The sequence below is a fragment of the Anomaloglossus baeobatrachus genome, chromosome 6 (assembly GCF_048569485.1).
Source record: "Anomaloglossus baeobatrachus isolate aAnoBae1 chromosome 6, aAnoBae1.hap1, whole genome shotgun sequence".
Classification (NCBI taxonomy): Eukaryota; Metazoa; Chordata; class Amphibia; order Anura; family Aromobatidae; genus Anomaloglossus; species Anomaloglossus baeobatrachus.
The window spans coordinates 403,068,670-403,081,080 of record NC_134358.1 but is presented as its reverse complement, the minus strand read 5'-3'; the positions used below and the strand labels follow the sequence as shown (position 1 = coordinate 403,081,080).

General features: G+C 48.2%; 1 protein-coding gene across 1 annotated transcript in view; it reads right to left on the bottom strand.

Annotated features, from left to right (window-relative positions):
- The window catches only part of HERPUD2 (HERPUD family member 2), a 54,935-nt gene that overhangs the window by 4,633 nt on the left and 37,891 nt on the right, over positions 1–12,411 (bottom strand). Inside the window, exons 7-8 of the mRNA XM_075315135.1 lie at positions 11,095–11,406; positions 729–840 (exon numbers count right to left, since the gene is read on the bottom strand). Coding sequence (XP_075171250.1) covers positions 729–840; positions 11,095–11,406 — 424 coding nt within the window. The remainder of the gene's footprint in view (positions 1–728; positions 841–11,094; positions 11,407–12,411) is intronic.

The window sequence follows — 12,411 nt, the reverse complement described above, 5'->3', positions numbered from 1 at the left end:
AAAATAAATGAAATTCAGGAATTTCATTTTGGGTTTTTTTTGTTTTTTGTTTTTTTTAACGCCGTTCACAGTGTTTTAAAAGTGATAAAACAGCTTTTAGGAGTTCACACAATGGTTAGACAGAAATGGCAGACTACCAAGTCCAAGGTCTGGAACACCATATAGATTAGAAGACTGCTGACAAACTACAATTTATTAATAATCCAAATTACAGAACAAAGTCATGACATGTATTATTAAATAGGAAAGTATTATATTCATGGTAAAGCCCCTTTAAAAGGGAATTATTCACTAGGCAGCAACCTTGATAGTTCACTTACTGGGCTCCTTGTTGCAGTTTTGATTAAAATATTCTTTTTCTGCAGCAAATCTACCAGTTCCCTGAATAATGGGCTCTGTCGATCCCCACCCACACTACTGATTGGCAGCTTTCTGTGTACATTGTGGATAAGCAGAAAGATGCCAATAAGCGGGGAGAATATACAGAGTCTCTAACTCTCTGAAATATTATATAACCAGCAGCCGCACATAACACTGTAGCTCAGTGTTTATCCTAAAATGTAAAATTAGGCCACACGTCTACTGTATCCTAAAAGGGACATAATGTTATAAAAGTACAATCATCCAATGTAAAAGTGGTGCTACTAAAATCTCTATACTTAATACTAGTCTATTCATATCTTTCATGCCTGTAATTACTAAAACCCAAATGAGGAGCAGCCACTTACCATCTCCAGAAGATCATTGTTGTTTGCCCTGTCAGGATTGACATCTCCTGCATCATCTCTAGCCTGTTGCTGACCATCCTCTTGTCTGAATGGAAACCAGCCAGCCTGGTGCCTGTGAGGAAAAAAAAAAGTGTAAGTTTCACAATCCACATGCGAAATATAGTTTTAAAACAATAAAAGTGTAATGCAATGACAGAATGCCATTTACATCCACACATACACCATTGAAAATGGAAGGAAAAAAAAAAAAACAAAAAAAAAATCAGCTGTTTCCGATTCTTTACAGCGGTTATTAGCATATAGGTTAAATCCATACTAATCTTAAGGACATATCCCAGGTGCACAGACAGAAGTATTGTAAACTGTCCAACCTGCAGATGCAGCCCTACATCATATTCTATCCTGTGCTCCAGTAACTTTGACATCACAGGAATATAGTTTAGAGAAAATGAAGGCAACATACTCTAGTTAAGAAGTAACTCTAAGGCCCTGTGCGCACTAGCCGTTTTTACCCGCGGTTTTGCTGCAGAAATTTCTTGAGAAATATTTGAAATCTTTCTGCAGACATTTCCCAGCAAAACCTATGGGAAAAAAAAAAAATAGCTGTGCGCACACTGCTTTTTTTTCCCTCAAGAAAATTCCTTGTGAAGATTTTCTTGAGAAAATTTCTTGAGAAAATGTGCTGGTCACTTCTTTTCCGCAGGTACCTGCGGAATACCCCCGGTAGCAATTGATGTGCGGTATACCCCCGGTATAGCCGCGATTTACCTGCGGTAATGCTCATCGCTCCCTGCGGTTTTGCAGGAAGTGATGTCATTATTACAGAAGAGGAAGCGGAGCAGAGTAAACACACACATCACACTCCCTGGACGCCGCACAGAAGCGCTTCCGTGTGACCTCCAGGTGCCCGTGCAGTCTGTGTCCCGCTCCAGCCCCGCCGCTGCCAGCACAGCACTGTCAGTGTCTGCCCGCAGTATCGGCAGCTTGTCATGCTGCAGCGCAGGCAGACACTGACACCAGTGCGTGCAGCCGCGGGGATGCCGAGCGCTGCTGTCAGGAGGTTAGATGAGATCATCACCTGCTGTGACGATCTCCTGCCATCACCGCAGTCACTGCTGTCTATGCCCGTCTCGCAAGCGGCCCGAAACTGTCACTAGCGGTGACGTCACGGGCTCTCGCGATACTGCTGACAACGCGGTGGGCATAGAAGTCAGTGACAGCTCTGACGTCAGCAGTACAGGAGAGGATCACAGCAGGTAATGATCTCATCTATCCTCCTGACGGCAGCGCTCGTCAACCCCTGCAGTGACCTGGGCTATTAATGTTAGCTCAGGTCACTGCATTGCTCTCCCAGCCAATGGGGAACATTCTGTTCTTCATTGAATGGGACAGTGACTATGGATCGCCGTGGGACCACCCCCCCTTATCGGATTATGCCGGACGTGGAATTGATTGTTCTTTTCAATAAATTGGTGAAAGAGGGAATGTTGGAATGTTTTAGGGAGTGTTTTTTCAAATAAAACTTTTTTGTTGTCCATTTTTTATTTCTTACTGACTGGGTTCGTGATGTCTGGTATCTGATAGACGCGTGACATCACTAACCCCAGGGCTTGATGCCAGGTGACATTACACATCTGGCATCAACCCCATATATTACCTCGTTTGCCACCGCACCAGGGCAACGGGATGAGTTGGGGCGAAGCACCAGGATTGGCACGTCTAATGGATGCGCCACTTCTGGGGCGGCTGCGGTCTGCTATTTTTAGGCTGGGGAGTGTCCAATAACAGTGGACCTCCCTAGTCTGAGAATACCAGACCACAGCTATCCGCTTTACCTTGGCTGGTGATCCAATTTGGGGGGACCCCATGTTTTTTGTTTTAAATTATTTATTTAATGTAAAATAACAGCGTGGGGTGCCCTCTGTTTTGGATTACCAGCCAAGGTGAAGCTGCCAGCTGTGGTTTGCAGGCTGCAGCCATCTGCTTTACCCTAGCTGGCTACAAAAGATGGGAGGGATCTCACGTGTTTTTTTTTTTATTTATTTAATGGCTAAATACAAGGCTAAGCAGCCTTTAGTGCCACATGAAAGTCACTAAAGGGTGCCAGCTTAGAAAATGCAGGGAGGTGGGACATTATATAGGTCTTTCTCATCTATTCATCTATCCATCTTTCCCTCTATCCATTATCTGTCTGTCTATCGATTATCTATTATCTATATTATTTATTGCAGTTACAGCATAAAAAAAACGCAGGGACCAACCTGGGGAAAAAACGCGGCAAAACCGCGGGAAAAATGCATGCATTTTTCCCGCAGTTTTGGTGTGTTTTTTTACCGCAGGTGCGGTAATCTTCAACTCCCAGAAGTTTCTCAAGAAATTTTCTTGAGAAAAATCACTTTTCTAGTGCGCACATAGCCTAAAGTAAGAAACCCAAAGACAAGTGTGGATCCAAATCCCTTTATCCTAACTGGCTTTGATATAGGCAATTTAGTGTGGACAATGCAGTGAATCAAATTCCTTGCAAAGGGGGTCCCACATACAAAGAGTCAAAGAAAGTAGCATTTTATTTTTTTTTTATAGAAAGAGCACTGAAGCCTAACTTTTTTGCAGAAATGTCTACCCCTGGCCTGATCAACAGGTTTTTTTTAGTTGAAAATCTAAATGGTATATCAATCTTATAATTTTTTATAAAAATAAGGGCTTAAGTTTGAACTTGCTTTAAAATTAACATTGTTTTAAACTTGCACCAGCTGCTTGGCATACAATATGCACTTTTCATTTATTTAAAAGGGAACCTGCCACCAGGTTTTGACTGCGGCCACCATCGTGAGTTCTTATACACCACATTCAAGAATACTGTATATAAAAGCCTAGACCTATCTATATAAAAAAAGAAGGGAATTTTGTTTACTTACCGTAAATTCCTTTTCTTCTAGCTCCTATTGGGAGACCCAGACAATTGGGTGTATAGCTTCTGCCTCCGGAGGCCACACAAAGTATTACACTGAAAAGTGTAACCCCTCCCCTCTGCCTATACACCCTCCCGTGCATCATGGGCTCCTCAGTTTTGGTGCAAAAGCAGGAAGGAGGAAACTTATAAATTGGTCTGGGGTAAATTCAATCCGAAGGATGTTCGGAGAACTGAAACCATAACCAAAAGAACAACCAGCCAGAAGGGAACAGGGGCGGGTGCTGGGTCTCCCAATAGGAGCTAGAAGAAAAGGAATTTACGGTAAGTAAACAAAATTCCCTTCTTCTTTGTCGCTCCATTGGGAGACCCAGACAATTGGGACGTCCAAAAGCAGTCCCTGGGTGGGTAAAAGAATACCTCAATAAAAAGAGCCGAAAACGACCCCTTCCTACAGGTGGGCAACCGCCGCCTGAAGGACTCGCCTACCTAGACTGGCATCTGCCGAAGCATAGGTATGCACTTGATAGTGTTTTGTGCAGGTGTGCAGACTAGACCAGGTAGCTGCCTGACACACCTGCTGAGCCGTAGCCCGGTGTCGCAATGCCCAGGACGCACCCACGGCTCTGGTAGAATGGGCTTTCAGGCCCGAAGGAAGAGGAAGCCCCGAAGAACGGTAGGCTTCAAGAATCGGTTCCTTGATCCACCGAGCCAAGGTTGACTTGGAGGCCTGCGAACCCTTACGCTGGCCAGCGACCAGGACAAAGAGCGCATCTGAACGGCGCAGGGGCGCCGTGCAAGACACGTAGAGCCGGAGTGCTCTCACTAGATCTAATGAATGCAAATCCTTTTCACACTGGTGAACTGGATGAGGGCAAAATGATGACGCTAGGAGCCAGGACTCAATGGCCACACAGTCAGGTTGAGGGCCGCAGAATTCAGATGGAAAAACGGCCCTTGTGACAGCAGGTCTGTGCGGTCTGGAAGCGCCCACGGCTGACCCACCGTGAGATGCCACAAATCCGGGTACCACGACCGCCTCGGCCAATCTGGAGCGACGAGAATGGCGCGACGACAGTCGGATCTGATCTTGCGTAACACTCTGGGCAACATCGCCAGAGGAGGAAACACATAAGGGAGTCGAAACTGCGACCAATCCTGAACTAACGCGTCCACTGCCAGAGCTCTGTGATCTTGAGACCGTGCCATGAAGGGCGGGACCTTGTTGTTGTGCCGTGACGCCATGAGATCAACGTCCGGCGTTCCCCAGCGGCGACAGATCTCTCGAAACACGTCTGGGTGAAGAGACCATTCCCCCGCATCCATGCCCTGACGACTGAGAAAATCTGCTTCCCAGTTTTCTACGCCCGGGATGTGAACTGCGGAGATGGTGGAGGCTGTGGCTTCCGCCCACCGCAGAATCCGCCGGACTTCCTGGAAGGCTTGACGGCTGCGCGTGCCGCCCTGGTGGTTGATGTACGCGACCGCCGTGGCGTTGTCCGACTGTATGCGGATCTGCCTGCCCTCCAGCCACCGATGGAACGCCTTTAGGGCTAGATACACTGCCCTTATCTCCAGAACATTGATCTGAAGGGAAGACTCTATCGGAGTCCAGGTTCCCTGAGCCCTGTGGTGGAGAAAAAACGCTCCCCACCCTGACAGGCTCGCGTCCGTCGTGACCAAAGCCCAGGATGGGGGCAGGAAGGATTTTCCCTGCGATAGAGAAGTGGGAAGAAGCCACCACTGAAGAGAGGTTTTGGCTGCAAGGGAAAGAGAGACGTTCCTGTCGAGGGACGTCGACCTCCTGTCCCATTTGCGGAGAATGTCCCATTGGAGTGGGCGCAGATGGAACTGCGCGAAGGGCACTGCCTCCATTGCTGCCACCATCTTCCCCAGGAAGTGCATGAGGCGCCTCAAGGGGTGTGACTGACCCCGAAGAAGAGATTGCACCCCTGTCTGCAGCGAAAGCTGTTTGTCCAGCGGTAGCTTGACTACCGCTGAGTGAGTATGAAACTCCATCCCGAGGTAAGTCAGTGATTGGGTCGGTGTCAACTTGGACTTTGGGAAGTTGATGAGCCACCCGAACTGCTGGAGAGTCGCCAGAGCGACGGTCAGGCTGTGTTGACACGCCACCCGGGAGGGTGCCCTGACTAGGAGATCGTCTAAGTAAGGGATCACCGAGTGTCCCTGAGAGTGTAGGACCGCCACAACGGATGCCATGACCTTGGTGAAGACCCGTGGGGCTGTCGCCAGGCCGAAAGGCAGTGCCACGAACTGAAGGTGTTAGTCCCCGATGGCGAAACGCAGGAAGCGTTGATGTTCGGGTGCGACCGGCACATGTAGATAAGCATCCTTGATGTCGATTGATGCTAGGAATTCTCCTTGTGACATCGAAGCGATGACCGAGCGGAGAGATTCCATCCGAAACCTTCTGGTGCTCACATGCCTGTTGAGCAGTTTGAGGTCCAGAACGGGACGGAATGATCCGTCCTTCTTTGGCACCACGAACAAGTTGGAGTAGAAGCCGTGACCATGTTCCTGAGGGGGAACGGGAATCACCACTCCTTCTGTCTTCAGAACGCCCACAGCCTGAAAAAGTGCGCCGGCCCGAGATGGGGGCGGAGATGTTCTGAAGAAACGAGTCGGAGGACGAGAGCTGAACTCTAACCTGTAACCGTGAGACAGAATGTCTCTCACCCATCGGTCTTGGACATGTGGCCACCAGGCGTCGCAAAAGCGGGAGAGCCTGCCACCGACCGAGGATGCGGTTCGGGGAGGCCGAAAGTCATGAGGAGGCCGCCTTGGAGGCAGTGCCTCCGGCGGTTTTTTGGGGGCGTGACTTAGACCGCCACGCATAGGAGTTCCTCTGGCCTTTCTCTGGCCTGTTGGACGAGGAGGATTGGGACTTGGCTGAGGGCCGAAAGGACCGAAACCTCGGTTGTATTTTCCGTTGCTGAGGTCTCTTCGGTTTGGACTGGGGTAAGGACGAGTCCTTTCCATTGGATTCCTTAATAATTTCATCCAATCGTTCGCCAAACAATCGGTCGCCAGAAAACGGCAAACCGGTTAAGAACTTCTTGGAAGCAGAGTCTGCCTTCCATTCGCGTAGCCACATGGCCCTGCGGACTGCCACCGAATTAGCGGATGCTACCGCTGTACGGCTAGCAGAGTCCAGGACGGCGTTCATGGCATAGGACGAAAAAGCCGACGCCTGAGAAGTCAAAGACGCAACTTGCGGAGCAGAGGTACGTGTGACCGAATTAATCTCAGACAGACAAGCTGAGATAGCTTGGAGTGCCCACACGGCTGCAAAGGCCGGGGCAAAAGACGCGCCTGTGGCTTCATAGATGGATTTCACCAGGAGCTCTGCCTGTCAGTGGCATCCTTGAGCGATGAGCCATCTGCAACTGATACTACAGATCTAGCCGCCAGTCTAGAGACTGGAGGATCCACCTTGGGACATTGAGCCCAACCCTTAACTACGTCAGAGGGGAAGGGGTAACGTGTGTCATTGAGGCGCTTAGTAAAAGCGCTTGTCCGGAAATGCTCTGTGCTTCTGGACAGCATCTCTGAAGTTAGAGTGATCGAAAAACGCACTCCGTGTACGTTTGGGAAACCTAAACTGGTGTTTCTCCTGCTGCGAAGCAGACTCCTCTATAGGTGGAGGTGGGGGAGAAAGATCTAGCACCTGGTTGATGGACGATATAAGATCATTTACTAAGGCGTCCCCCTCAGGTGTATCAAGATTGAGGGCAACGTCAGGGTCAGAGCCCTGAGCTGCGACGTCCGCCTCGTCCTCCAGAGAGTCCTCAAGCTGAGACCCCGAGCAGCGTGAGGAAGTCGGGGAAGATTCCCAGCGAGCCCGCTTAGCCGGTCTGGGACTGTGGTCCGTGCAGGAGTCCTCCACGTGAGACCTAGGGGCCACCCCAGGAGCACGCTGCGGCGCAGACCGAGAGGGGCCTGGAGGCGATGATCCAACAGTGCCCGGGGCCTGTGTAAGGACCGGTCTGGACTGCAAGGTTTCTAGTAGCTTGGCAGACCATTTGTCCATAGACTGAGCCATGGATTGTGAAAGCGACTCAGAGTTTCTCAGCAAAAACTGCAAACTCTGTCCCTGCCGCCTGGACAGTGGAAGCAGGAGGGTCTGCCTGATCCGAGGGGCCCACTAGTGACCGAGGATCCGGCTGAGCAAGTGCAACAGGGGTCGAGCATTGCTCACAGTGAGGGTAGGTGGAACCCGCAGGTAACATAGCCCCACAAGAGGTACAGGTTGCAAAAAACTCTTTGCCTTAGCGCCCTTGCTCCTTGTGGACGACATGCTGTTGTCTCCTAGGAGAGTGATCACTGAGGGTATATAGCCAAAAGTAAACAACCTGGCCGAACAGAGAAATAAATAATATATATATATATATATATATATATATATATATATATACTCACTCCGGCACCCTAGGGGGACCAGCACCGGGTGCTGGTGTGGCTTACCGACCGCCCAAAGCGGAGTGTGTGTCCACCAGATTCCCTGCCTTAGGTCTCCCAGAGCTCGTTCCTGAAATCCTCCACCGGCAGAATGTGTAAAAATGGCTGCCGGAGCTCTCAAGGGAGGAGGGAGCCGTGGGCGGCGACTAGTAAAGTGCGGGAATCTGGGGCCCCACAGTGATCAGTGAGGGGGGGGGAGGAAACCTAAAGTACGCTCCAGCCCTCACTGCCGACGTCAGGTCGACCTTCCCGCCCTTACCCCTGACTGGCAGGCCCGGGAGTTATGGTACTAGGCCGCAATGAAGCCGGGGACTAAATTTAATACCGCGGCCGACAAACAGGCTCGGTCGGCGCGGAAGTCCCGGTCTTCACAAAACCAGCAGCTGCTGCAGCGTCTGTGAAACAAGCGCTCCATGCACAGTCCCCATGGGGACACAGAGTACCTTTAGATGCAGGGCCCTGTCCCTGAGGATACATAGACTCCTGTCCGGCAGATTCCCACAGGGGCTGCGGAGGGAGCCCGGTCCCAGTGAATGGATGACCGGTCAGGATCCCACTTCTCCCAGAGCCTCTAAGGGATGGTGAAGGAAAACGGCATGTGGCTCCAGCCTCTGTACCCGCAATGGGTAACTCAACCTTAACAGCACCGCCGACGTAGTGGGGTGAGAAGGGAGCATGCCGGGGGCCCTGTGGGGGCCCTCTTTTCTTCCAACCGATAAAATCAGCAACTGCTGCTGACTAAAATGGGAATGCATGAGTGGATGTGTGCCTCCTTCCACACAAAGCATAAAACAACTGAGGAGCCCGTGATGCACGGGAGGGTGTATAGGCAGAGGGGAGGGGTTACACTTTTCAGTGTAATACTTTGTGTGGCCTCCGGAGGCAGAAGCTATACACCCAATTGTCTGGGGCTCCCAATGGAGCGACAAAGAAACACACCTTTAGAATACTCAAATGCGGGGCGGTCCGATGAGTGTCGCTGGTCTCTGTCCAGCGCCGCCTCCTCTTTGTTTGATCACCACCCTCAGTCTTGAGGCCCCTGTGGATGATGCATTCTAAGTCATCCATACAGGCTGGCATTGCGCTCCTGCACATTCTGATCTGCCCTGCTGAGAGCAGATCAAAGTACTGTAATGCACAGGGACAAGGAATGGTCAAACACTGCCTGCAGATGCGCACTACAATACTTTGATCTGGCCCTGCTTAGGGCAGATTAAAGTGCACCTGACCAGGACCACAATGCCAGCCTGTGTGGATGACGTAGGAAGCGTCACCTATATGGGCCTCAGAAGAAGGACGGGGATCGGACAAGATGGAGGAGGCGCTGGACCGAGAACAGTGACACACATTGGACTGGACTGCCCCCTAGGTATTATAAAGGTGATTTGGTTTTTTTTTTACGTCATACAAATTGGCCTGGACTCTTATATACAGCATTTTGGAGAGCTGTATATAAGGGCTCACTGGTGGTAGCCGCAGCTTAAAAGGAAAAAAAAAAAAAAAAAAAAACTAGTGACAGGTTCCCTTCAATGTGCAGAGTAAAATACTATAGGATTTTAATAATGCTGGGAGGTTTCCTTTAGGTGCGGATATTCTGGATTGACAGAACAATTTATTGCACTCTTTATTGGATGAATTTTAGGGTGTAGCAAGTGCTTCCTGTTCTAACCCTTTATTATCATCACCAAAGTTTGTTTCATAGTAGATGCCCTAATTTTTATGTAAATTTAATGTACACTATACGGACAAAAGAATTGTTGCACCTACACTTTACACCTGCAAGGACTTTTAGGACATCCCATTTATAAGACTTTGGTGTTCATCCAGAAGAGCATTTGTGATGTCAGATACGGATGTTAGACGAGAAGAGCTGGCTCGCAATCTCTGTTCAGTGGAGTTAAGAGCAGTGCTGTGTAGCCAGTTAAGTTATTCCACAACTCCACAATTATACCTTTATGGATGTTGTGTGCATTGGTCATGCTGGAACAGCATGTCTTGTCCCACAAAATTGGAAACTTTGTACAAAATGTCTTGCCATGCTGAATAATTAAGAATTTAACTTCACTAAATGTAAAGCAGCTAGACCATCTGCTGAGAAACAACCAAATAGCATTATACCTGCTCCAAACTTTACAATTGGAAGAATGCATACTGGCATTCTCCATGATCTGTCATTCCACAGAACACCTTTCCACTGCTTTAAAGTCCAGTGGCGGCTGCTTTACACCACTCCATCCGACACATGGCATTGTGCTTGGTGATGTAAGACTTATATGTAGATGCTCGGTGATAATAATCCATGCCATAAAGCATCTTGTGCACAGATTTTGTACCGATGTTAATGCAAGATAAGATTTGGGATTTATACATTCTTGAGTCAGTAGCCCTTTGGTCACTATATGCCTCATCAACTGGCGACCACACTAACTTCATGGCTGAATGACTTTGGTTTGTGAAAGCTTTGATTTTTCAATAACATCACTCACAGTTGATTATGGAATATTTAAGATGACATTTCACAAACAAACTTGATACAATGATATCCTATTACAGGACCACGCTCAGATCCAGTGAGCTCTTTAGAATAAGCCATTCTTTCACAGAGGTCAGTAAAGATAGACTGTTTGGCGAGGGGCAGGATGTTATACTTCTGTGGTAATTGTACTGAATGAAAAAACATTAATTAATAAGTAATGTTGAGTGAATGCATCTGTGCTCAGAACGAGCATTTTGCTACTTGGGTGCTTGGTACTCGTTTACAGAGTATATTGAAAGTAAAGGGGGATCTTGAGCAATCTTCCAGAAAAAATGCTTGCGTTCCCCACTGACTTCCATTATACTCTAAATGAGTAGCAAGCACCAAACAGTTTGGTCATCACTATTAAAAAGGTGTAGCCCAACAGTTTTGTCCATAGACTATGTAAATTGTAATTTATATATAGTAGGACATGCATATCTAACTATGGAGATTATACTTACATGTACACCAGTATCATAGCTCCCATAACCATGACAAAGCGGCTAAATGAAGAATAGAAGTACACAATACTAAGAAGTATAGCTGCTCGGGAAACCGTGTACATCCAGTCAAGCCAGTCCCGGTTAATATCTTCTTCATTCATTACAGGACCTCCTTGCGCGTTCATTTGGACGTTCTGATTTGCCTCAGGTGCAATGTTTGGCGCTGCTCTTGGAGGGTTGGGTGGGGGCCGATCAGAATTTATGGCAGGAGTGGCTGGTGGCTGTGCTACTGCATTACCAGGTGTCCCTTGGCTGGAGGCAGCTGCCTGACTGAGAAAATTTGAGATTATACTATAAAAGGAATATGAGAGCTATAAAAACACACCACACACACACACACACACACACACACACACACACACACACACACACACACACACACACACACACACACACACACACACACACACACACCATAAAACTTGTATGAACATAATTACAGAAAACAAACTAGCTTAAAAAGGGTTGTCTACTACTAGAACGACCCCCTACTCAAATCACCATATTCCTCTGGTGCTGTTCCAGGGTCATCAGTGCCAGGGTTTGCATGACATGGGTCACTCCACTCATGGCATTTCTTTTAGACAGTTACCATCCGGAGGGAGTGGGAGAGCAGACGCTCACTTTTTTCGACACTTCTTTCGGATGTCAGTTTTGTCCAAAAGGAAGTGAAAGTGAAGCGACTGATTAGCCAACGCCGATTGTCACGTGAGCCTTGCAGCCAATGTCAGTGGAGCCCTGGGAAACCCAGCACAGATGGTGCTGAAAGATCGCTGGCACCAGAGGTGAGCACAAACTGTCAATTTGTGTGGAAGAATATGATAATTGAGAAGGGGGATTTCGAAGTAGTGCACAACCCCTTTTAAAAGGAGTCTGTCACTAACCAACTTAAAAGTAGTATGTTGTAGGGGGAAGAACCAGATTCCAGCAGTGTTTCATAATGAGCTTATTGCTATACTTTTGATAAATCTGCAGCTGATAAGTCATTCTTTTATCAGTCCTATAAATGACAAGCTGTGTATAACCCCACCTACACCACTGATTGGCACCTTTCTGTGTATACTGAGCAAAAGCAGAAAGCTGCCAATCAGTGGTGTGGTGTGGGTGGGGTTAGACTATCTGGTAGCAGACCAGGTTGTCATCTATAGATAATCTCCTGCTGATAAAACAATGATTTTATAGAGACTACACTAAGCACAACAGCAATTGATGCATCTCTGGTGACAAATTCCCTTCAATTAATAAACCTGCTTCCTTACCAAGGATGATTTAACA